Source organism: Passer domesticus, chromosome 5 (genome assembly GCF_036417665.1).
Source record: "Passer domesticus isolate bPasDom1 chromosome 5, bPasDom1.hap1, whole genome shotgun sequence".
NCBI classification, from domain to species: domain Eukaryota; kingdom Metazoa; phylum Chordata; class Aves; order Passeriformes; family Passeridae; genus Passer; species Passer domesticus.
The window spans coordinates 13,375,363-13,402,063 of NC_087478.1; the positions used below are offsets into that span (position 1 = coordinate 13,375,363).

Genomic DNA, 26,701 nt, shown 5'->3' on the forward strand with positions numbered 1-26,701 from the left:
GTTTGCAAACTGAACTGGCTGAATTTGGGCAATGTGAGTGAAAATAAGGATGTTTAAATCCCCTTTTATTCTTGACTTAGCCATGAGACACCAACTTTAGAAACTTTCCATACTCTAAATGGGATCTGTTTTTTCTCTTGAGTATGAGGCATTAATTTTTTCTTTTTTAAAATTTATTTTCAGTGTAGACTCAGTTCACAAATGCAAGAAGTTAAGGTATTTAAAAATGCAGCATTCATCCAGAAATGTGTGGGTGGAATAGCAGCAGGAAGCCGGTAAATTAGCTCAGCCATTATGAAACTTCAGTGAGCAATTTTGATAATACACTTCAAGTGATTCTTGAGTGCCAGTAGGACTCAGTGTGATACACTTCTGGTCATGGGAAGAGTGGTAATGTCTGTGGGCAGGCAGGGACATTTCCATTTTTATGTAGAAATGAATTATGTAGAAACAAAATTAGAATTATGTAGAAACAAAAGAACTTCAGCATAACTTCTTAGGGCAAAAACCTCAAATGAGTAACTAAATAGAAGTATGTGTCAGTCATCAAGGGTTTTCTTCAGTTTTATTTGTGACAGCCAATGCTTGAACACACCTTCAAGATAATTTATGATGAATTATTTCCTCCACTAAATAAAATCATGTAAGTGCTGATGATTGTAGCTCAACATGTCCTTTGCCATTTCTGGGTCAGGTAAACTTTCAGGCATCTTCTTAGGAAGCAGAAGGGAGCAATGCATACAGACTGAGAGAACAAATTCTCCACATTGAGCACAGTGATGAGGAATGGGGAACTGTGAGTAGCATTTTGGTACAGCAGTGCTTAAGATACTTCTTCCTTCTTAGGAACTCAGTTTGAAATGGAAAAAATATGGGTTTGCGTGTTATAATCCACTCTCCATTGGGCCTAAGACATTGAACAAACAATTTTTTGTTTCTGTATTTCACATTTCACCGCAAAGTGATAATCAGGCTTGAGTAGGCTTGAACATCACTGGCTCTGTGGCTTCTCCATTTTCCATCCCTCTTCTGTCTGTAAAATTGTTATTTAGTTACAAAGTGTCTGTACTCTGCTGAAGAGAAATAGGCTCAGGATATGTGATGAGGTATTAACATGATACCTGTCTGCTCTCCAAAAAGCAGGTATGGAATTTGCCTTTTTGATTAATTCCTGAGTAAAATACTAAAACTCAGTGTATGGTAGTGTTCTAACTGAGTTGCAACAGCGGCCAGTGCAGGATGTTTAGAAACCCAAATAGGTTTCTGAAGGTCCCTGTCTCAAAAATAGAGCAGTCAGCATCAGCACAGTGTCCCACAAGATGTTATAATCTGCATTAGAGAAAAATGCTAGTATTGGAATAACAGAGAGTTGCAGAAATAACCAGTACCTGGAGAGAATATCTCATAAAGCATCAGAAGTGCAATTGCTGCTGGTACAACATTGAAAAAGAAGGAGTAGGGTGATTTAAGAACATGGCAAATAGCTGGTAGGGATGTGTGACATGGGAGTGCAAAGCTCTCTGGCCAAGGCTGTCTATGTACCATGTCCATTTAAGGTGAATAGTATCAGAAGGAAGATTTATCCTCTGTGGCACTGTGCTGTGTCAGAAAAGCCATTAGTATAGAAATTAATTGTTCTGAGATGTGCAATTTAGAAAATAATCTTTTTTATTAACCTGAAGTCTGTCCAAAAATCCCATATAGTTTTGAAGTGCAATATGTGAGATTCCACCAGATACTACACTTCATATATTGCTTTTGATGGGGATGTTTGCCTGGGTCTGTATAGGTGCATGTGAGCACAGGACTGAAAAGAGCAGCTTGAGTCTGACAGTTCATATTACACTGGTATGATGTGGTATCATGATTTTCATGAACATTTTTACATCTCATCCTAAAGGCAGCTTAGTTTTTTGCTCCTCTTGTTGCAGCTGGAAAGGATCTCACCATTTTAAAAATGAGGAACCATCTTCTAATATCTTGTTAATGTTTAAGTTGGGCCAGTTCATTTTTCCCCCTTACAGGACAAATTATTTTTTTATGTTGCATTACTTTTCCTCTATCCTAGGTTAAATCCCTGTATCTATTTCTCTTTTTGCCAGTCCTTAGATACAGGCTCTCCATTTTACCAAGATCCTCATAACAATTTTCTTCATTTACATTTGATTTCATCTTTCTTGAACTGGAGAGCTCAGTCCTGAAGTTCAGAGTATTTAGAGTGAAATTTCCCCTGTGCTTTGCACAGTATCACAGAATCACAGAATATGCTGGGTTGGAAGGCACTCACAAGGATCATCAAGTCCAAATCTGGCCCTGCACCATCCCTGCAAGTCGCCCCATGTGCCCAAGAGCATTGAATTCTGTCAGGCTGGTGCTGTCACCAGTGCCCTGGGGAGCTGTTCCAGTGCCCAACCACCCTTTGGGCAAAGAACCTTTTTCTAATATCCAGTCTAAACCATCCCCTACACAACTTCAGGCCACTCCCTCAGGTCCTGTCACTGTCACCACAGAGAAGAGATCAGTGCCTGCCCCTCCTCTTCCCCTCGTGAGGAAGTTGTAACTGAGTGAGGTCTCCCCTCAGCCTCCTCCAGGCTGAACAGACCAAGTGACCTCAGCCACTCCTCACATGGCTTCTCCTCAAGGTCCTTCACCATCTTTGGACACTCTTTAATAGTTTAATGTCTTTTTTATATTGTAGTGACCAAATAACTTTCTTGTTCTGGAAAGATGAATGGAAGACTGCATTGGAAGGGCACTTTGGCAGTGTGCTAATTGTACCTGTCTGCAGGTACTGCTGTGCTGATGATCTGCCCCACGACACGCACTTGGCAGTGAATCTGCCGTGGCACACTCAGAAGAACAGTGGTTGGTATGAGCAGCTCTCACCATCCCTCTGGTGTCTGCAGGGAGCAGCATCTCTTGGGGGTGATGCCACCAAGGGCCACATCTCCCACACCACGTCAGGCAGTGATCACCCACCACAGAAACACAGCTTGTTATTCATCTGCAAACGCGTGAGTGTTTCCTGAAAGCTGAATTTGTCTACTTCTGTCTTCAAGCTCTTCTAATTCTTTCTATATTCAAAATCTCCTCAATTTTAATACTGACTCCGAGCTTGGTTCTCATCAGATAACTCCAGATTTTAAAAAATAATATAAAAAGGATGAAAATATTTTACAGATTTTGTTTTTAACACCTGCATACTCTGAAGACAAAAACTGTAGTACAGAACACTTTCTCCTTACCTTCAGCTGTTCTTCAAGTCCAAATGCACATTTCTGGCCACTCCAGCTTGACTGAAAGTCAAAACCAGGCTTTGAAAACCAAAAAGTCCTGTGATTTCAGAGTGCTGTTTCTTTCAGACTTCAGGAATTGTTCAATTTTCCTTTAGGCTGAAGATTTTTATACCTCTAGCACTTGCTATGAGAAATTAGAAGTTCTGTCACTGCGGGCATTGGGTGCTCTTCTCTGGAAGTTGTGATGTAGCTCATCTTCAAGCCTTAGGCTTCCAACAGGGGTTAATTGACAGCAGTTGTGCAGAGTATCAGAGTAGATCCTTTGAGCTGAAGCCCTGTGCTCATCTGTCCATAGATCCAGGCAATTCAGCCTGCTCCCCTGGCAGCTCCACACCCACAGCTCCTCCAGGCAGGCTCTGGGGCCAGTCTGTCACAGGCTGCTCTCACTGACTCTGAGCTGCCCTGATGGTGCATGGACAAATGCAGCCATAGACTCACTGAAACCATGGTGGTTCACTCCATATGTATATACAATGGTTCACTATAAATGTGCACTTCACACAAGCCCAATATAAACCAATTCATCATGTTTTGATCTGAAAATCCTGTGTCTTTCCTGAACAATCTTCATAATTAGATACATTAGTCACTATGTACACTGTGCTTATGCTTGGGTAGTAAGCTGAGAGCAAGTTTAACTCAGTCTACTAAATATCTTACAAACCATCAAGAAACTTTATTCAAGTTATATACATGCTGAAGATAAAATATCAGTCTTAACTATTATTCTGTGGTATCCAATATAAGATTTCAAATATTTATAGATTCTCAAGTAACTGTACAGATTGTCTACAAACTGTGGTATGAAATAAGAAAATCTGTGTGATTTTAACCTCTCTATATATACATAAATACATTTATATATACAGAGACACATAAAGACTAACAAGCCCATTTCAAAACCTGGAACATAACTACATGTAGTAAATTCTTCTTAAGGTATTTGAAAGTATCCTTCTGTCTTCATGCTCATCACAGCATCCACATTCTTCTGTGACATTGTGTTGCTGGAGGATGTTATACTTAGGAAATTAAGTCTAAAATTTTGTTTCTATTGGAATCTGTAGGGAATAAAAAAATAAATAAATTCCACATTCTGTACAGAATAGCCAGGGTAGGTGTAATCTGGTAAATGATGTGTAAATATTTGATCCCCTAAAGCATTTGTGTGGGAAGACTGGGATCTGACATTTCTCTCCTTACAGGCTTGCCCTGTGCTGGATAGCCCTTCTCTGTCTGTACTGAAAGGCTGCATGTGTCCCTTCCTTATCTCTGTCTCCAGACCCCCCTTCTGCCTGAGACATTTAGATAAACTGGACTAATGTTGACTTCTCTGCCACAGGGCCATTCTTACCAGTGACTTTATCATGGAGGAGCCATGGTGGACAGGTGAGGAGACCAGGTGAGGCAGCCTTTGCCTTACTCCAGTAAGGCTTTGCCCTAAGCCAAATCCCATCAGTAAACTGTCTGGTGTCCTCCTGCCCTGGGCTGACACAAGAGCTCAGCTGTGAACAGGAGCTCAGCTTTTGTTATCTGACCTAGCTGTTCCCATGAGCAGCTTTTTAGGGCTGCATTTTGTCCAGCTGGAGGGCCATAGCCAGAGCCTTACTGTGCACTCCCGGCTGCGCAGTCCATTCCTGGGGATGATGACACACTCACTGCTTCTGCCCTTCTCCTGCAACGAGCACAAGAAGTTGTGGGTTAGGAAATTGATTGATTTTTTTTAAATGTTTATAATTTTTCACACTAAAGAAGTCTTGATTTTTAAATCTCTGGAACATGCCTGGGATGTTGACATAGAAGAAAGGAAGCTCTCACTTGTCAGGCTTTTATGACCTCCACTGCATCTCTGGGTAAGTGCAGAAGATCTGGACCAGTTCAGTTAAGTGGGATTAGACAGTTTCCACATGAGCAGCATTCTGGGTCTGGTACATTTAAACACATTTATTGTATAGGGGATCGTTTCTTGCTCATGATTTAAGAACACTTCCAGAAAGGCCATCACCAAATCTGGCAGTACTAATTTATTCACACCACTTTAGCACTCGTTTTGAAGACAGATAGGGCTGGAAAGCCTATATGCAAGCAGCATAAAGTCTGCCTTTCAAGAGCCACTGCAGCAAATTGAGCAGGCTCTGCTGGGTGGGTGACCACAGAGGACTGCTGGTGGATGGGCACTGTGTTCTTCCCAAAGAGGTGACTGGAAGTCCACAGCCAGACCAGCTACCAGTGGGAATTATTCACTCCTTTCACAAATGGTTTTTCACACACCTGAACCAGGAGCCACTCTTGTTTTTCAATTTGCTTGGAGACCAGCTGAGTTTTAATGACTATCTTTTTCAAAATACAGACAGTGTAGCACACACAGCTGTAGCTGTGCAGGGTGCTGCTGGGAGCCTGGCAATACTAAAACGGCACTTAGATAATTAAAGATGAAGACTGTAGTGTTACCTCAGCAAGCTTTAATTTGGGAGAGTTGGCTATGTCCTTCTTCAGCAAAATGTGTAAAACCGCATCATGAATGGTGAGGAAAAACATGGATGGCTTAATCTCTTCATCAAAAAATGCACTTCTCTCCAGTTTGTCCAGGAGGCCCTCTGTGAGGTAACAAAATCAAAGCACAAGTGACCTGCAGGCCTTAAAAAGGAAGAAATTGTGTATCCTGAGCATGCCCACTGAGTGAACACGGGAGTTGCTGGTATAATACACTGTTTTATTTAATAGAGCAGTTGGCTTTACAGACATCAAGAGGATGGAACACAAGTGCCCATCAGTAGTTCCCTGCTCTATGCCAGGCAGGAAGGAATTGGAGCCCCTTTTCTTACTTAATGCCTAGCCCAGGGTGCATGATGGTGGGTCCTGCAGCCCAGAGCTGTACAACACAGCAGGGGTCAGAGGTAAAAGGAGCCATCACACAAAGTCCCAGGATTTTGGGGACAGCCTGGGAGAGACAACACCTCCACTTAGTGGGACCTGTTTGCTATCCAAGACTGGAAGGTAAAACTGGGTGATCCTCCACAGCCATACTCGGTGGTCAGCAGGGGAGGCAGTGGGACAAGGCATCTGTGGGGAAGCCAGAGCAAAGGCAAGTACTCACCGTATGCCCCAGTGATGTAAACGTCAATGTCGAGCCGGACAAATTCTTTCAGAGTCTGTTAAACCAGAAGGAGGCACCATTTAGTTTCTGCTGGGCTTGCTGATTACCATTTGCTGTGATTAGCCACAGCAAATATACCAGCCACTCTATGACATTTAAGGTCTATGACGGTAAGTGGATCTAGACTCAAATTCTGTTGCACATAGAGGCAGGACAATCTCTTCACATGGCTGCAGACAGGGGTGGCTCAGCCTTTTGAAAAGAGGCAGTATTGAAAAGGTTTAGCTCACAGAGAAGAAGGTGATCTTTCATAAGTTGTATGGCTTTGTTGTATCTACATAATACATCATGAAACTAAAAGAAAATTACTTTACAAGCTTCTGGGGGAGATTTTTGTAACTGGGAGCTTGAGCAGAACTATAATTCCCACTGTCATGATGGGTCTTTATTTCCTATGGAAATACACACCCTCTGTATCTCCAGACAGTTAACTGGAGCTGCTACTGTTGAAAATGTTGTGCCTTTTGCTTTTGTTCAAGGTCACCCGGGCAAGCAAAAGCAGGAGCGGAAATGGAACTCCAATGCTCCAACTCCAGCTGGGTGTTTAAAGCCATATTTCATATCTGCATTTCTGCAAAGCTTCCCAAAACCATACCAGGTGAAGAAAGGGTACCACAGCCAACACTTTAATTCCAAGACAATTTATATTGATTATTTAAACTATTACCTAAATATTTTCTATAGAAAATGTACATTCAAATTCATATAAACTCAAGGTTTGCCACTGGCCTTCCAGCCCGTGTAGCAATGCCTTTAAGAAGCACACTACAAACACAGAATAGAATCATAGAATGGTTTTGGTTGGAAGGGACTTAATGATCATCTTGTTCCAAACCCCTGCCCTGGACAGGGACACTTTACACTGGAGCAGGTTGCTCAGAGCATCATCCAACTTGCCATTGAGGGATGAAGCGTTTCAGGGATGAAGCATCCACAGCTTCTCTGGGCAACCTGCTCCGGTGTTTCACCACCCTCACAGTAAAAGATTTATTCTAACCTGGACCTGTCCTCTTTCATTTTAAAGCCATTGCCTCTTGTCCTGTGACTGTATACCCCTGTAAGAAGTACCTCTCCATGCTTTTTTATAGGCTCCCTTTAAGTATGGAAAGGCCACACTTAATAGTATAGCCTTCATAGCCTTCTCTTCTCTAGGCTGAACAACTCAAGCTCTCTCAGCCTTTCCTCACAGGAGAGATGCTCCAGCCCTCTAGTCCTTTCCATGGCTCTCATCTGGACCTGTTCCAAGATGTCCACCTCTTTCCTGTGTTGGGGACCCCACAGGTGGCACCTACCTCAGGTGAGGTCTCATGAGAGTGGAGTAGAATCTCTCAGAGAGTGGGGAAGAATCACCTGCTGGTCACACTTCTTTTTATGCAGCCCAGGATATGATTGGCTTTCTGGTCTCTGAGTGCACATTGCCAGGTCATGTCCAACTTCTCATCCACCAGTATCCCCATCTCCTCCTCTGAAGGACTGTTCTCAATTCATTTATTCCCCAGTCTGTATCGATACTGGGGATTGTCCTGATGCACCTGTAGCACCTTGCACTTGGCTTTGTTGAACTTCATGAGGTTCAGGTGGGCCCACTCCTGCCCAGGTTCCTCTGGGCACCATCCCTTTGCTCATGCGTATCCCTCAAGTGTAACTGCATTTGTAAGGTTTTCTCTCATGTGATCACTGTTTGTCTTATGAATTGTGATTACCTTTCGGAGGACTGTCATGGCAGAAAAATCAAGGAAGGACACGGATGAGAAATCCAGAATGATGCTGTGGAGGTTGACCTGGGGCACAGTGATGCCAGGGGGGAGGTCAGTGCCCCAGTTGATCCGAATGGGCAAGTCTGCCATGGTGGTGGGCTGGTCCAGCTCCTCTATCTTGTTGTTGTCCAACTCTTCCTCTGACTCATATGCAGGGTTAGCCATGCAAATCAAGCCCTTCTGTGTTGACACAGAAAAATGTCATCATTAGTTCTCTTCTTTAATACCCAGCCAGGGTAGTGGTACTTCTCACACAAGGGCAAGGGTAATGGCAATGCACAACTGATCTTCCCATGATACAGATCAGGACCCACCTGGAAAATTCTGTCTCTTCCTTGTCTGGAGAAATATGGAAATTATTTAATCATCATCATAATCACTTAATGACAGTTTTTTATTGTTTCCTGAAGCCAGTTGCCAGACACATTTTAATTCAGTAGTTTTGGAATAAGTCAACAGAAGGCATGAAGGATTTGAGCTGGGAGAAAACCTGCTTTATCCTACCATTAATGCAGAAAGATATTCACTTCTGTGGGATCTGATCCTGCCATTTGTTGCCAAACAAAGCTCCAGTGGACACGCACAAGCTCTGCCTATGGTAAATCTTTAGGTCTCTAACTGTGAGAACCATTTAAAATCTTGGTTTTTAAATGTGCTTATGAAGTGGCAACTTGGGGTATGGTGTATCCAGTTAAGAAGGGAGGATATGAGGTCCATCTCTGCCATGTAAAACAGGGAGCTTGGTTGCTTAACACCCCCCTCACCCTGGGGGCTTGCCTTACATACCGGTGTCACTTGCAGCTGTCCTTTCTTCAGCATCTTCCTAATCTTCCTCAGAGCTTTATTGCGTTTCCTCAGGACTCTCAGTGGGTTGAAGCCAACCTGCAAAACGAACAGTTTGAATAATTAAACAAAAAAACACCTCTGTGACACCAGGGGAAGGTCAAAGCACCTCATAAGGTTTTTTGTTACAGTCATGATGACCATAGTTTGAATTGATGTTGTTTACCACTTTTCACAAATTCCAAGCAAGGACTCTTTCTAGGCTGGAAGGATGTCTACAGGAATGGCTGCAAATGAGGCAGGGCTAACTGTACTGCTTTAGGACACCAGCATGGACAGCATTATAGCAGTGACAGTGCTTAGCACAGTCCAGTAATTCCAGCAGTCTGGCACAGTGCTGGGATCTCCTACTCATCTGCATTATGAGGTGGTCACCCAGGTAGCCAAGATCTGAGAACTCATGATTTCTATCTGCTTTGTGCCTCCTGGCTTCAGTGTGGGTCATTCACCCATTCTTTTTCCCGAAGAAGCCAGATTTTATCATGTTGCCTGCATATGCCTCTTGAAACTCTGAGCTGGTTTTAACAGAAATAGCTGGCAGGCAAATTAGGCTAATAAAAAAATTAGGCTAAAATACTGAATTCCTGCAAGTCTTCTGCATCATCCATCTAGTGTGTAGAGGAGAAAGGTGTTAGAAGTATCTGTATTTGTAGAGAAAGAGTGGTGTGAACATCTGCCCTCAGAGAAAAAAAGCTTCAGGCTCTTCTGAGGTGAAAGCCAAGCACATGGAGAACCAAATGTGTCAGATTCCCTTATTCCTCTGCCAGTTTCAGTCCCTCATGTGAAGAATGAACTGCTCATTATGAGTGCTCAGGGGAGTCACTGCTTATCAGCTCCCCACTAAGAGCAGCAGGAAGGGGAGGTTATGGTGCAAATTGTGTTTGGGCTGGGGATGGTGGGCCTCATTCACACAGTGGGGCCTCAGGGGTCCTGGATCTCTGTGATGGTTATGGAAACACTGGCTGCATTCACCAGGTTGTTATGAAAGATGTTAAGACCTCTTTGAGAGAATGATTCCATTTGGCATTCTTCTGACTGTTGCGGTTAGGTTCTTGGGGCAAGAGAAGTAAACTAAAATTTATTGTGTGTAAATAATACAAGAGCAAATAGAATAAAATAAAACAAATTTTCCTTTATATTATTTATGTTTACACTCCTTTCTTCTTGAAATATATATTGTTATGCTACAAGTATATATTTGGTATAAACATTTCTATGGTGTAAGTTCAGCATGAGTCAGGCTGTTCTGTTTCTCAGAGGTGTGTGCATACATGTTATATTACAGTAGTGGCAACAGTATAAAGAAAATTCACCCTTGAACTGTGGAATGGCTGCATATATAGCAATTATTGGGAAACTGTATCCACCTTAAAGTGTCACACAATTCATATGTTAAGAACAGCCCCGGACACTTACAGCAGTGATGAGTTTCTCTCTGAAGAATTCAATATTAGCAAAGAATATCGGAGAGGAGCATCTGAAAATCTTCACTCCCTCTGGCTCATAGATCTGTAAAATGAAGCAAAAGTGTCAGTGGCAATGTTTGCTACAAAAGCACAAGTGCAACAGGTGGTAAAAGAAATGAGACATTTCTTACATCAGTGTAATCCTTCCTGTTTCTGTAAATGTTACTTCTCCCAACATTGGCCAAAACAGTGCAGCTTGGACTGTGAACAAACACACACACACAATTATTTACACACACACAATTATTTGTGTCCCACACCAGAACAGGGGGGCTGGGAAGGATCAAATGAAACCATCTCAGCTGGGGTGGCACACTGAGGCAAGCCCCCACATCCAAAGGCTTATGCCTGTAAATTATTTTTCCAAGCATGGTTGCTGGACAGACCAAGGCACAGACAGGGCTGTTGCCCTTCTCTGTACAGAGGGAGAAAACTTATAACAGGAGGCCCTGGGATGCCATTGCATTCAACAAGTACTCACATCTGGGAGCGGATCACCACGGTCAGCAGCTGGAATGCCACAGCTGTTGCTAGCCCAATGTCCAGGCCAAGAAAGATGGCAGCTAAGAAAGTCACCACCCATATAATCTGTAGGGACACAGTGGATGTCAACATTATAAACATGCCAAGAACCTGGAGCATGAGCTCAGGGTGAGAGCAGAAATAGATCTCAGATCTGGTCCAGCATATCCATCTGCTTTTGGTAAGGTTTTATTTTTCTTGTAAAACAAGGCCAGAGTCACCTACCAGCACCAGGGAGTGTTTCTAGGGACAACAATTTCTAGACAACAAAAGCTTAAAAATGGTATAGGTGGTTCAGTGAACGCTTAATGAAAATCCAGCAGAAAGGCAAGATTAGAAGTCAATCAGAAATCTGGTAAAGCTGAGAGTTGTAAATGTGCAAATATAGGTGCTGTGAGTGTACACAACAGATAAATTACTAGCTAATACTGAATAACTTTTAGCCACAGAGTTCAAAGCATTTTCATGGGGCAAATAGTTTGACAGCTGGGAAAACTGAGGCCTGGAACCATTTATGAGCCTAAATTTTCTGAGAGGGAGTGAGTCCTGCCCTCTAGCCACAATCTTTACCATTTGGACTAAACCCTTCAAGTCTCAGTTTTCATTTGTTTGTTGTTGTGTATCTTCCATATTACACAATGTGTGATTGTGAGAAATGTCCTGAATGCTTATACATTTGGATATTTTCTGTCATTTAAGCATTTTCTGTAACTGTCATCTCTATTTGACGTTATATAATGTACTATTTTAACAGATTTTGATGAAATGGATGAAAATGAAGTTAAGAGTGAGAATCTACTCCAAATAAATGGGACAAAATGGAAAACATTAACAAGGGATATACCAGTAAAAAAGGCACAGAAATATTGTATTTTCTGTTTAGTGAAGTAAAACTGGAATTAAAAAAAAAGCACATTTGTATGAGAGATTACTTTTTCAGAGCATTTAACTTCTGATGCTTGTGAAACAACTTACGCAGTCACACTTGTCCTTTCTCCAGAGGATGCCTATTTCCTTGAACTGCATGAGCATTCCTTTCAAATTGCCAAGAGCCAAAGATGCAAGGACTGACTGTTAAAAAGACCAAAACACATATTCCTTGTTTAAGTAAGCAAATAAAATACAAACCGTTAGGAATTAAAAGCTCATACAAATAGGGCCAAAGTGCAGCTGAAAGGCCAGGAAGCTGCTCCCAGTGTACACTGCTGTTGGAATATCCTCAGCTATGGTGCAGTGCTGGGTCTGACTGAAGCTGTAAATCTCACTTATTTTTGGCACCTGAAAGTTGGATTTTGGTGTTTGGGTACTTGTGTTCCCTTTGAGGGACCAGATGTAGGGGTCCTTTCTGGCATAACATGGGAAGAAGAACCAAGCTTTTCAAACCTTTTTGGCTCCCACTAAAGCCTATGAACACTCTCAGTGTGCTCAGAGATCAGCCCTGTCTTTGGGAAGCAAGAGGAAGCATTAGATGAAACCAGTGAATACCTTCTGTAATGGTGCCAGGAGAAAACCAACGGCCAAGATCACAACCAAAACAATGACAGATGAGATAATGCCAGCAATCTGCAAGAGAGAACAATTCCACAATGAATAAGTGCCCACAGGCATGATGGTTAGCTAGGAAAAAAAGAGCTGTCTTTCATTAAATGCCATCATGGCTTGCTGTCTTCTGTACCTGTGTTTTGCCTCCTGTGCTCTCCTGCACACCTGATCTTGACAGAGCAGTGCTGGAGGCAAATCCCTTGAATGATCCACCAAGTATATTACCCAGCCCAAAAGCAATTAGTTCCTGAAATAAAAATAAAAGAGATTGTCCTTAAGAGCCTGGTTTGTGACAGTCATTCACAAGGCAAAGCTTTCCTAAAATGACTTATTTCCCATTGATAAATGCAGTATATTGATCTCTGTGTTATTTGCCTACCTGGTTGCCATCTATTGGGTAGTCATGCTTGATGGAATACACTTTAGCCACGGAGAAGGCTACTGCAAACCCAACAATTGCGATGGAAATGCCATCACCAATACACTTCTGGAGGATGTCTACATCAGGTGCAACCGGCGCGTGGAACCTGAAAGACAAAATCCTCAACTCATTAAGGAGATGGCTAGGGGTCTTTTGCAGATCCTAGGGAGAATTCCTCTCTGGAGGAATTCTTTTTTCTCCTTATTTTTTTTTTTCCAGTCAACTGAAATCTGAAGAAAGGAGACCCATGAGCAGAAATAGATGCTGCTCTGCAAGCTTCACCCACTAACACCTCTGGGGCTACAGAGACCACCCCAGACTCACTCTGCTGTCCTAGTAAATAAATAAATAAATAATGGTCTCCTAGTAAATAAATAAGTAAATAATGCTGTCCTAGTAAATGTCTTCCTCCCTCTTTTTAACTTGACATGTGCCACGTGATTCTTTATGCCAAAATTCTGGCATAGCCAGATGAAGGCTATATATTCTATATGTGGAGAAATAATCTTTATGTGGATATAGTCCTGGACGGGCACATGTTGAGGCCTCTGGAGGATAATGGTACTGGTACTGATGGCTGGTCATGGGACCAGGCAGGAGAATGGTGCAGGGTCCTGGTGGCTTCCCAGGGCTGGTGGTGGCTGCTGAACTGTGCATGTGCTGTGAGGGAAACAGAGGAGTTCAGGAGTAAGTAGTTCAATAAAAAGGACAAACATCAAGCTCTGCTCACCAGATGTCTCAGAAAGTGAAGGACAATTATTTCGTGTCTCAGTGTACTCCTTGATAAGTAAGAGATGTGCTCTAGAGTCTGTGTACTGAAAGTGTGTCATATCATTGAGAGAAAAATGTTTATTTACTGACTGAAGAAGATAAAGCAGATAATTTTAATCAGAAACATAGCTGAACTTGTTCAACACTGCCAAACCAGAGAGAACATCTTGCTCCACCGGTGAATTGTAAGTCACTTACCCTTCCTCTAGTTTTCCAACAACAGCTACTTCAAATTTTTCTTCAAGGTTGACAAAATAGGAAATCAATGCTGCTAAGATTGTCTGAAAGATAATAAACCACACCTCCATTAGGCACATTAAAGCAAGAGTGTGAAGAATCTATGAAACACCATTGCCTTCCTTCTCTTACACACTGTCCACCCTCATCACTACTGGCAGAATTATGCCCCAGGTTTTCATATCCCTTTGCTTTTTAGATGTCATTCCTGAATGACCTTACCAATATGGGTTTACATTCATAAATCACACAGATTGTAACAGAATATCTTACTAACAACAGAGATCATCCCACCTAGTAAACCAGGTATGTTTTAACAAGGTTCTGCAATGACTCTGGGGGAAAACAAGTGGTGCTTGAGTCTATACATCCTCCAGAATTTCAGGGGCTTGCTGCCCCTGTGAAGCTTCCTCCACCCCTCTGCTGTTCTGAATGGACAAAACCTTCTGCTGCTGGGGGGCAAAATAATTTGTCTGTGGCTATAGATATCCAGGATTTCAGTAGCTGCTTGCAGGTGTGGTGCAGAAGGGCCTCAGCTGTGAGACTGCAGCTGACTGCTGTCAGAGCCAATTCTGTCCAAGGAAAAAATTCATAGTTTACAACACCACAGATATGTTCCGTTAAGAACAGCTATATGGAAGTAAAACATCTCACAATAGCTCCTGAATGCTGTAAATTTTTCTTTATAGGTAAAATGATAACACTGATCATTTAGTGGATAACAGGAGAAGAAATAGTTAAAACTCTACTTCCCATGTCATAACATGGAGCAATTGCAAAATCAAAGGAAGTGACTCACCACAAGGAGCTCGATCGGGATGGGAGCCGGTAACTTTTCTTTGTATCGATCGTTCATTTCTTTCACCACGAACACGATAAGCAAGACAACCAGTGATGTGACGAGGTCAGCAACGTTTGTTTTTGTGATCTGGCTGAAAATGCTCTCTAGAGTCTGCAGAATCAGGAAGAAACACGTGCTTTAGCAACGGTTCTGCCCTGGCACATAGCACTATCCCTCCCAGAAGAACCTGTATCTGAACGGCTCCAAGGATTGTGCTGTTTGGGATTTATTCCCTGTGGTATGATGTGTACTGCAAGCCCCCCTGAATGTATGTGCATCTGCCAAATGGTAGAAGCATCTGCAAAAGACCTTTTCCACTAACTTGTGACCCTCTCCCCCATATTTGCCCCTGAGGGATGGCTGGAACAACAAGCAAGTCCATGATAGGAAATGAGAGCAATGGCATTGCTGGGCAGGTGCCTTTCTCCACTCCTTTCTTCCTGTTCTTGTCTCTCCTTTCTCATCGAACAGCCCTCACAGTGTCATATACAAATTAAATATGTATAATATCAGTCCAGCAAAAATGAATAATTAAATCCCTAAAGCAGAGTTGAATGCTTAATTGAAATATGCCAACACAAAATAGTAAATATTACCTAATTATCCCAATGGGGTGTAACTTGGTGCTTGGTAATAAATTTAAATGTTGGCTAAATACTAATAACATTTTCTCATTTTTCTCTTGTTTTTCCTCCTGCTTTGCATTTTTTAGCTGAGTTGTTATTACTGCCTCATGAAACACAGTCAGAAATACATCCCAGGTATATCAATAGCATTAGCAAACAATGAACACCTAGCACTTACATAGATGATGCCAAATGGTTTATTAAATCCAGGGACAGGTAGCTGAAACATGAATTTCAGTTGAGATACCAAAACGTGGATAGCTGCAGCAGTTGTGAAACCACTAATTAATGATTGTGATAGATAAATAACGATGAATCCAAATTGGAAAATTCCCAGAAGCAACTGAAACACAAAATGAGCATAGGTCAGTGGGATTCATTTGTATTTTTAAGCAATCTTTGAAAGAAAGACAGCCGTACTAATGAAAGCAAAGATTTTCACCAAATCTTATCCATCCAGAGATTAAGGAATGTACCTTCACCAGACTTGCAACAAAAGCTGACATTTAGGAACAGAGGGCATAATACTAGTAAGAACAACTGCTACAGCAGTTGAAACCCATTCCTTTTATTTTATAGCTCAAATATACATCTTTATTTCTAGGGTTTTCAGTTCCTATATCTTCACATAGTACAAGTGTTTCATGAAGCAACAAATATATTAGTATGTCAGGAAGGGAGGAACTGTAGAAATTCCTTATTAGGGAGTAAGGATAAATGGGTTTTTAAAAAAAAAAAAACAACAAATACAGATATTTTACTATTGCAAGGCAGAACTTTTACTCCTCTTGGTGCATCTGCATCATTCACATTACTTTCACAGCTTTTTTTTTCTTATCCAGCAGATTGTTTTTTGTTGCAGGTGTAGGTTGCAGGTGTACGGGCTGAGGGCTCAGGCCTGTGCAAAACCAAGCATTTCACAGCACATGTGAGTGCCTGGCCACTGGAGGGAAGAAATGTCTCCTGATCAGTGAGCCAGGGTGGGCTACATGGAAAGTGGAAGAGGATTACTTTGGTGACTAGAAAGAGCAGAAACCAGAGAGGAAGGTCAGGCCACCCTTCATATGTTCACATAGGTGTGCACACACACATACATTCACCAACCTGAACAACCCCAGAAAGGAAGGTTACAGATGCAGCCACCATCACCCTCTCATCGTTTATTGCTGAGGTATTTGTGGAATTGCCATTTCCAGAGCTGTCATCAGGGGCCAGCCTGGTGACGACTCCTCCCACCATGAGGCTCAGGACAGGGAAGGGACCTGAGCAGCACAAGGCATTTGTTAAAAGATCTGAGGAGGCAGCATGTAGTTCATCACTGAGGAGGGTAAGTGGTGTGCCTGAACTCACCCACTGAGATATGTCTCGATGTGCCAAAGATAAAATAGACCAGGACAGGGAAGAATGCTGCATAGAGTCCATAACTGGGGGGGACATTCACCAGCAAAGCAAAGGCCAGACCTGTAAAGACAGAGGCCCAGGGAAGGTGATGTGTGTGTTGCAGGCTGAAGCCAGCAGTGCCTTGGCACCTGGCTTAGCAGGCTGTGTCAGGACACACATTTCCCAGAGGTACCTTGCAGCACAGCCACGAGCCCTGTGTTGATGCCAGAGATGATGTCACTCAGGACCCACTCCCTGAAGCGGTACGCTGGCAGCCAGGAAACAACTGGAAACAAACCCAAAGCAATTTTTTTGGCCCTTTGTGGGGAGCAGCTGCAAAGGCACAAGGGGACAAAATTTTGTCAGTGAATGGCTTGGCTGAATTGCAGCCTGTTTCAGAGAGGTGAGGAAAGGGGAAGGATTCAGGTTCTGGCTGCCAGAAGTCAAAATCTCACCCAGACACAGCCCTGATCAACCTGCACTGCCATCTGTGCTTCAAGGTATATCCAGTGGCCTTCAGAGCTCCTTTCCAAACCAAAATCTCATAGAACCCTAGAATGGCTTGGAGTTGGAAAGGAACCTCTATGGCCATCTAATCCAAACCTCCACCCCAGTAAGCAGGCATGCCACCCACTGGGTCAGGTTTCTCAGAGCCCTGCCCAACCTAACCTTGAATATTTCCAGGGACAGGGCATCCACCATGTCTCTGGGCAACCTGTGCCAGTACCTCACCACCCTCATCATAAAAAATTATTCTTGATACCCAGTCCAAATATACTTTCTTTTAGTTTAAAATCACCATCCCTTGTCCTGCTGCAACAGGTCATGGTATGTCTTTCTTACAGGACCCCTTTAAGTACTGAAAGGACAAAGTAAGGGCTTCCTAGAGTCTGTGCTGCCAAAGGCCCATAAAAAGAGAAGCTACCTTACATACAGCTGTAGGAAGACTTCTAAGGGTAACAGCAGTCAAAATCCATTAGAAAAATCTGACATTGAATTTAGTTAATGAATTTTCACTTGCTATGTTGGAATGGGAGATGGACACTGTCCCAATGAAGTTCATGCTGTCCAAAAGCAGTCAGGACTGTTTCTTAGATCTAACTAAAAAAAAAAAAAAAAAAAAAATCTCCTTACCTAAAATAGAGTTTCAGGTGATCCCAAAAGGTTTTATGGTATCTGTGCAATTTCTCATGCTCTTCATTGAATGCATTCTCCGAGTACACAGGTCTGGCTATAACATAATGGTTACCCACAGGTTCAACCATTTCTCCTGAAATGTCAGGATAGGATGGTTACTTGTGTGTGCTCCTCTCTGCTCCAGGCACTTAAAAACCTGAAATGAAGAACAGGGTTAGCTCCTTATGTACTGTGGGGCAGGTAGCCATAGCATAGCTGAGTGAGCTCCAAACTGAGCGTTTCCACCTTTGAAGATCAAAAGAGGGATGGTTGAGACACCCACTTCACTTTGCCAAGGTGATCTCCTGCCCTGCTCCTCCTCCCACTGCAGAGCAGTGTTTCACTGGAGCATGAAGTATTTCTTTCGAAAGATGCAGCCAAAAAGTGGACAAGATGGTTTTTGAGTTAATTTATCTCTCATTCAGCCGTGTACAATCAAAAACTTCCTCCCTCAAAGGAAATTAATCTCCTAAAGAACAAATAAGCAGATCCCAAGCAGTTTCTCTTTGTGGCACTGCTAGGAGGGCTGGGAGCTCACTGTATCCAGGAAAGGCAGAGACCAGACAGGGCTCAGCCATCCTCTCTTGGATTCAGAGACAAGGCTGAATGTATTGGGCTGGATTTGTGTGACAAGATCAGGCTCAGTAGTAAAAAAGCATAATATTGCTGCTTGTTATTTGTAAGATTTATTTCCACAGATTGTCTGGACTGCTTCTCCTCTGCTGCATGTTCACGAACAATTGTTGCAATGTCTTACCTGAATGCTATTTTCTGCCTTGTCCCACCCCACATTTGCATGTTTGTGCTGAAGAGAAACTGTCCTGGGTCACTCCAGAAATGACCCCTGGAGCCCACATTACACATGAGAATGAATCTGCTCATCACTCATTTCAGTCAATACCCCTGGGTATTTTGCAGCAATTAATTGATGCCATCACTGTGCTGCTCACTGTGCTGTTACATTTCTCATTATGCCACACATTCTTCCCACATTAAATTCATCTTAAACTTGTATTGTCTAAAAATATTTCTCTCAGTTGAAGCCGTGATTAAATGTTTAATATAGTACTAGTCCCAGACAGAAGCTGTGGAACTTGCTCTTTGTAGCAGCAGTTGGACTAGATGATCATTGTAAGATCCTTCCAACTGGAACTAATCTGTTTGATCCTGTTCTATTTTGTTTTGACTTAGAGATGAAGATGTGCTGTAGGAAGCAAGTAGTCTTTTGGGACACTGATAATAGAATTTTTTAATTTATTTTCTCTTCCTGAATGAAAATGCTCCACGGTGCCTTGGTGCTGGCTGGTGGTCTCTTGTCAGATGCCTGACCAGCACCAGTTTCTTGCTCATGTCTATCATCTGACTCTTGCTGAAACACCCTACATGCATTTCTAACTCAGATCAGTGAGTACTCAACATTTGGAAATATCACAGCACAGATTTTAATGTGGCACAAAGCTGCTTGCATAGTTATGAACAGATGAAAAGCTTTTAATCTATGACAATCTTGGCACTAAAATGTGAATCCCATCTTAAAACTTTGATACAGCTCAGAGCCTCTTATTGACCTATTTGAAGTGATTTAATTTTAGTTTCCTTGTTGTTCATTCTGTGGAAATTCATAGACACGTGTCGAAGTCCAAACAATATCAATAAACATCTTAGATATTTTGTTGACATACTATTCTTGCACTAAGGATTCATTATTTTGGCAATGGGTTAAACATTTTTACTCTTTGTTTTAACATTAAAAAAAGTTGATCTGTAATATTTTCCAAAAACTGGCAGGCAATTATTCTAGCAAGCAAATGCTCAAAATCTAAGCTCATTCAAAACACTGATCCAAAGCCAGTTAAAATAATACTCTGATCTGTAATTTTACACTGCTATGCCTCCCTCTGTTGGGATCATAGCTCCAAAACTGAGGCTGATAAAATTTCAATGAAAAAATTTGTTAGTTCAGTTTATTCCCTGATAAATCGTGGTTACTTAGATTTGCAAGAAATTGTTTCATCTATTAAAGGTTTTAAATTGCTCTGTTTCCTAGTCTGTGTATCTGCCTTTTAGACTTCATGTCACAAAGAGGGATATTGCTGAAAGTCCTGTGGAATAGTTTTGTCCATTACATTATAGGGCACAAGATGTACTATTTGTACCCTTTGAAAAGTTCATAAGCCATAAAAAATAAAAGAAGTGTATGGGTGACTCTTTCATTTCAGATTTTCGTCAGTGCTGTAGCTGCTGTAGCTTTTGGGACTACTTCAGTTGTCCCTCCTGCCCCTTGCCCAGCCGTTCTTCTTTCGTCAGGCAAAACTTACTGCACCAGTTTCAGGGAGGATACAATATCTTCTTCACAACTCTCTAAACATCCTTTGGTTTATTAGTGCTGGTCTCATTGCATGTATTTTTTACCTCCTGAATGCCCCCCCAATTTACAGACTTTCTTGGGGTCTGATGGTTTAGAGCTGCAGGGGGGACCAGGAGCCTTGCCAAGCTGAAGTCTGCATTAAACACCACAGTGCTGTGCTTCAGTGAGGTTTAACCAAGCCAGCCCAGGCACCTGCAGTGCAGTGGAAGGTGCCTTCAGCCTGTTCCCTGGCAGGTAAACAGGACCACACAGTGCTACCTTGCTGCAGATAGATAACCACTGGTGCTAGGCAAGCTTCTCCTGTCTCATTCCCTCTTCCAAGGCTCTGTCAGCAGGTGTCAGATACCACAATGCAGCCAGTATTGCCTTCCTCTTGTCCACTCTCCCTTTCTTCCCATATATCTTTAAAAAGATGGGATGCCTTCAGTATAGGAAGGGGTTTTTTATCAGTTAGTCATTACTTATTTTAGATGTTTTAAAGATAAGGAGGATATTGTGAAAAGTACCAGCATGGTGAAGACCAATGTCCTTCACAAATTCCTCAAAAGAGAAGTCTGTACTCCAGTAACCCACATTGACTCTCTAGTGTGCCTTGGGCTCCTTGGGGGACAAAACCAATTCTTCTGATGACTTCTATAATGTGTCCACTCACACATGAGGAACACCAGCACAGACCAAGCTCACACTGCACAACTATTGAGTGGTTACAACTTTCAGTCACTATTGACCAAGACTAGATCTGAAATAGAACTCTAGAGACAACATTCTGGTTCAGTTTTAATCCATATAGCCTCTGATCCTGTTCCCATGGTCAGAAATTAAAAGCATTACCATTTCTCACATGTAAAAATCTCCAACTCTACTGCTAATCCCTCAGCTCTATGAAATCTTGGAAATGTGTATTTTCATGTGTGCCATTTTGTTAAGAGGATTAACAAAAGGATACTTTTTCCCTTAATTGATTGATCCTAAATATTGACTAAGAAATACACAAAAATATGTCATTTTAATTGAATAATACAATATTAACATGATCCATCTCACTTTTAAATCTATGTTTATCACTCACAAATTGAACTTCTCTGCAATATAAACAATTGAAAAATAAAAAGAAATTCCACCAAGGAAATTTTACATTTTACAAAAAATAAAACACATGACTAGAAGCATTTCATTTATAAGCGTCACTTCACATATCCCATACCTACAATGACACTTTTAAGTTGTACCTGGTATATCTTCCAGGAAGCTCTTCAGAAGAAACCACAGCAAGATTTTTTGGATAAAGATGCCCCTGAAATTTTCACAGGCAGTGCAGGTATCTTGTGCTCTTCTTCACTTCAGAACCTCCCTAAATACTGCCAGCACTTTAATAACTAACTTCAGTTAACTTTTACAAGAAAAGGAAGATTTAACTGTGGCCTTGACCGTTGAGCCTATCCTCAGGAGGGGTGATAAGGAGTAATTTCTTAAAGTTCTCTGGGATATTGCTTATCTTTGTTTGGTGAACTGTTTCTGATTGGTCTGCAAAGATCAGATGGGAAAACAGAGATGAATAAGAAGGACTGTCTGTTGCAATCCTGTGTTGTTGCTGAGCTGAAGTGGGAACTGTGGACAGAGCTCAGCTATGGTACCCTTCACTTCTGAAGAGGCCTAAGACATTGATGAGGGAGATGGGCTGCTGGGCATGCCAGCTCTGAGCAAAGCTTGCCTCCCCAGATCTTCTTCCAAAGCATCTTTAACAGTCCCTAAATTGTCTTTCCAAACACAGGTTCTGGATTCTCAGACTATTGCCAAAAATAATCTTGCAGGGATTTCCAAAGGACAGCTGAGAGCTGTGGCACCCCATGACAGAGAGTGGAAAGGCACAGACCACGTGTCTGGCCACTTACTGTGGCATGGGTGGGTTGGACTGAACTCCTGCTGCCCTCACTGCCCACAGAGCAACCGGGGGGATTATCCTCCCTAGGCCAAAGTGAACCTTTGATAAACATCTCCCTGAGATACCTAAAACCTCCTAAGGAGATACATGAAATAGCATTTTGAGGCCTCAGGTTGCAACTTCAGTTCCAGGTGCCTGTGTTCATGACAGCAGTGAGCCTTCAGAGCTGAGGTGCTGAGAACACTCCAGCATTGACGTGCCCTGATGAAAACCATCCTTACGAGCCTTTGCTTAATCACACTGACATGAACACCCAGCAATGCTTCAGCTGTTGATACCCATGTTATCATGAAGACCATGGTTTGCCAGGCTCCTTAGGGTACTCCTCTGCTCTGGAAGTCAGAGCTTGACTTAGCCTCTGGGGATTTGAAGTTGCAGACTCTGCCCCTGAAGAAAGTTTTCTTCATCTAGTGAAAAGTCACAACATGAGGATGGGCACCCTTCATGCTCTGCAGGATCAGTCACACACATGGATCCAGGAGAAGAGGCAGGAGGAGCCTGGAATTCTGTCCTCAGCTCATTTGCCCACATTTCAGTCAGTTATTAGACCAAGACATGATGAAGCAAGCAGGACCCCAGTATCCAATCTCACAAGGTGTGACCTCTATTAGACCATTCAGCAGGATTTCTTTCTTGTGCTTTAGCCCCCTGAGAGATGTTTGAGACCTCAGGTTCTTTTGAAAGTTAGAGCTACACTTCTAACCAAGACCATAAGCTTGTCTAGTCAGTAGAGATCCCAGGTCACTTCCCAAACTGTTGTGAGCACCTTCTCTGCATCAGCAAGACCCTGTTTTGGAACCTGCTGTTTGCTTAAGGAATTAACTGCAGTTTGTGAAACTGGCACAATTTAGTTTTTTACTTATACCATTAAAATAACAAACATTTAAAAAGCTTAGAACCATCAACTATAAAAAGCCCCATAAAAACCATAAAACAGGTTAACAGCTTTTGGTTTCCCTTCTCACAGGGTGTGATTATAGAAGTGCTTTAAAATTTTTAATTCTTTGTGTTCATGATAGATCACAAGAATCTGCAACATAAACTAGAGAAGAGCTTTTTAAAGACTAGGTTTAAGTGCAGGAGGGACCCTTGGCTCTAAAGAAGTCAGTAGGGTCTTGTCTTTGGCTTCCTCACATCTACCTGTAAGTGCTTTACTCTTGGATTATTTCCACTAACTCACTGAAGCAATAAGGTGGTATGTGGACTGACAAAGGGAATAAACACTTTGGCTTTTCTGTTTTCAGCAGTAGTGTTAAAAACATTATTTTCCCCTGATAGTGCAGAAGAGCTTTCATGCACAAAGGCCACACAGGAGGCTGGTGCCTGTGTCTCACACTGCACAAGTTCAGCTGTGCAAACCCTTTATGTCCTTGTACCAGATACTCAAAAAACAGCTAAAGTAACTAACTGGAAAAGTGTGGCCTTTTCACAGGCAGAAAGAGGAGGAGGAAATGACCTAGGCAGAGCAGAGGAGGAGGAGGAAATGAAAATTCCTGATTGTTCTGTCTCTCAGGTAGCTCCATAAACACAGAGAGTTCAGAGATGTAAATCAGTCACAGCCTGATCCTTTGCCAAGCCTCAAGCACTCTCAGCTTCCCTTTGTTTTCAAGGGAGCTGAAAACCATCTACAGCTCTTGAAAGCCCCTTGGTGAGCTGAGCTCTGAAGGGCTTTACCTGTGCTGCCTCCCACCCTGGCCAGGATGGAGAAGGAAGAACAAGTGACTGGAGTGAGATAAAGCAGCAACAAATTCAGTGACTTACTGCATAAATAAGCTATTCTTCACAGAGGAAGAAGAAAACAGTTCTGCTGGAGATGCAGGATTTGTCTTGTGAAGTGCTCCATGTCTTTCGTCAGTGTTAAACAAACACCAGTATCGATACTGGGAGATTAGCTGGCTGAGAACATGGATAACAGCATCAGCCCATACAGATTTCTAGTGTTTCCCAATGTTTTCCTCCACCATGTGCTGTACAAAACTTCTGTTCTCCTGTGTAGCTTTCTGGCAACATCCTGTCTTCTGGCCAGGTTCTGCCCAAAGCCTGGAAGCAAAGTTTGCTCACAATACCATCTGCTGTGATGCTAGAGGTGCAAAACACCCAAAACTCAAGTTCTTCCAACCATTTAAAAAATGACACTCTGTTCTACTCGGGCAGGTTAGCATGTAAATGCATTTTGCTCAGTGGTAAGTGCAGCAGGCGGTTTGGGCATGCATCTAGTCAGTGCCAGTTCCTCTCTCCTTTTTGGAGGAAAGACAGGGACACACCCTCTGAATGGCATCCTTAGGAAGATTTGAAGCTCCCACTGGGGACATCCAAGAAAGAAATGGAAAAATGCTTGGCCCTCAGAGGCCGTCATGGAAAGTAGAGGTGTCACTTGTACTCACAGACTCAGGACTCTGACGCCAGAAGGAAGCATAATGTCATTTCACTTTTTACTTCTTATCATCTCTAGTACGTTAGGTTTTTTTACAGCAAATTTCTTTTACTAGCATCCTGAAGCTCAATTCAAATCAGTCACATTACTGTGTCAAATTCAGTGGTGACACCTAAAACTAGGATGAGGATGAGTAAGTTTAGTCAAGATGCAAATATGAGGCAAACAACATAAGATAGGAAAGGGCAGTGAGGTTGGGTGGGAAGAGATTAGTTCAATTAACAGTGATATTTCTTGATTGCTCAGGTTTATTGAGACCTGTAGAAAAAGAGGGCTGGAATTTTGCTTGGTGCCTCCAGAAGAGCTGACACCCTGCTAGAATGTGAATCATTGAAAGTTATCACTCCTTTGTATAGAGCACACTATAAGCAGGAGCACCCAGTGCAGTTATTGCAGTGTATGGTGAAGTGCAACTGGAAATTTCCAATAAAAGATTGGTGTCAGATTCACATACCTCTAATTTTCTATTCACACTTTTTTATTATACTTCTGTGATTTTATTATCTTTTTTATGGACTTTACAGTTATTGTGCCCTGAAAGCCAGCAACCATGGCGTCAGTATTTGGTGTTTATAGGATTCAATTACACCATAATGAAGAGCACAAACACAAAATCCTGTACATCGCTTTTCAGAACAAGTTTTGACATCCTTCTCTGCCAACATTAAAAATAGTGCTTGATTCTTCTTTAATACAAAAGTATCATATTTTAATCCAATGTTATTTTCCCTCTTATGAACTTTCTGTATTTTGCTTAAGATGTATGTAATTTGTTTTCATTTAAAGCTGTCTTTTTTAACTTCATTAAGAAAATTAATTAAGCATTCTCTCACATCAGAGACAACCAACCCATTAGACTTGTCAATTCAGCATTTGACTGTACTTTCACAGTTGCTGAATCTAGCAATATATTGAGACTCAACCAGGCTAGGAATCACAGGGATGGGAGGGAGCACAATCACAGAGCTGGTGATGAGTGAGTCAGGGAATTTGCAGTGTCACAGCCAGATACTGCTACAGATATCGGTACAGGGGGACTGCTACATGAGCATGGAGTTGTGTTTAACACAGACTGCAGTGAGTGTTCAGATATCTGAAATAAAGCAGAGATGTGGATTGCCTCTTTTTGTGCTGTGCTGGAGTGGGAGGCTCAGCCTTGCCACTCCACCCTGATGTCCTGTCTGCTGGCTACAGGGACACCTGCCACAGAGATGCTTGCGGGACCCCCATTTGCAAGGGGTTTTCAGCCATGTGAGAATGTAAAAACATTCTGTGTTCCACCAGGCCAAAGAAGAAGCATTGCAGGGTGTCCTGTCCACCTCAGGCTTGCATGCAGTGTCCATGTATATTCCTCCTCCAGGCATATCCCATCTCTGGGAAGCCAGGGTCAAGATAATGGTCCTTGAAGACCACAGCGGTTACCTGAATTTCAATTAATTCAAAAATATTTCTGTTACATAGGAACAAAGTCAAGCTGTCATGAAAGAAAAAGCAAAACCAAAATAATTATAAATGGCCAAAATACTACCTGGCAGAATATGACAAGAAACTTCCATGAATGGTTGTCAGCACCGTATTTCACAGGTGAGCCCTGGCCACTGTTCCCAGTTTCTTTCCTAAAGTCCAGCTGAGCACACTTTTACTAGCATATCCATTTTGAAACAACCTTAAAATAAACTGTTAAAAATAACTCAAACAAATAATATATTTCTAGGTAGCTGGTGGAACATTAGAATATATACAAACACTGTCAGAGACATCTAGTAATCATTTATGTTTCTGCTCTAGGTCTCCCCGTGTGATGTACCTTTGCAGATACCACCGCAATAAAATACTCCACTATCTCCAGATACTTTAGACTGTGCCATTCCTTAAACTGTGTGAATTATCCTTGGAGTTTCCAATGGGTGACAGTGACATGG

The 26,701-nt window shown here is 42.2% G+C and overlaps 1 protein-coding gene across 4 annotated transcripts in view; it reads right to left on the reverse strand.

Annotated features, from left to right (window-relative positions):
• Nucleotides 1-2,732: 2,732 nt before the first annotated feature.
• The window catches only part of SLC26A3 (solute carrier family 26 member 3), a 30,215-nt gene continuing 6,246 nt past the window's right edge, over nt 2,733-26,701 (reverse strand). The window contains exons 1-21 of one of the 4 annotated variants that reach the window (XM_064422033.1): nt 21,633-21,834; nt 17,994-18,129; nt 17,053-17,192; nt 16,830-16,940; nt 16,584-16,741; nt 15,658-15,822; nt 14,812-14,964; nt 13,974-14,056; nt 12,963-13,110; nt 12,717-12,830; nt 12,527-12,604; nt 12,017-12,112; nt 11,001-11,107; nt 10,651-10,720; nt 10,470-10,562; nt 8,997-9,092; nt 8,157-8,390; nt 6,394-6,448; nt 5,748-5,893; nt 4,906-4,971; nt 2,733-4,357 (exon numbers count right to left, since the gene is read on the reverse strand). In XM_064422033.1, the coding sequence (XP_064278103.1) occupies nt 4,334-4,357; nt 4,906-4,971; nt 5,748-5,893; nt 6,394-6,448; nt 8,157-8,390; nt 8,997-9,092; nt 10,470-10,562; nt 10,651-10,720; nt 11,001-11,107; nt 12,017-12,112; nt 12,527-12,604; nt 12,717-12,830; nt 12,963-13,110; nt 13,974-14,056; nt 14,812-14,964; nt 15,658-15,822; nt 16,584-16,741; nt 16,830-16,940; nt 17,053-17,192; nt 17,994-18,124 (2,268 nt within the window). In that variant the 5' untranslated portion in view covers nt 18,125-18,129; nt 21,633-21,834 and the 3' untranslated portion in view covers nt 2,733-4,333. Of the gene's footprint in view, nt 4,358-4,905; nt 4,972-5,747; nt 5,894-6,393; nt 6,449-8,156; nt 8,391-8,996; nt 9,093-10,469; nt 10,563-10,650; nt 10,721-11,000; nt 11,108-12,016; nt 12,113-12,526; nt 12,605-12,716; nt 12,831-12,962; nt 13,111-13,973; nt 14,057-14,811; nt 14,965-15,657; nt 15,823-16,583; nt 16,742-16,829; nt 16,941-17,052; nt 17,193-17,993; nt 18,193-21,607; nt 21,835-26,701 lie in introns of those variants that run through there. The other 3 variants (XM_064422030.1, XM_064422029.1, XM_064422032.1) reach the window with 3 other exon arrangements.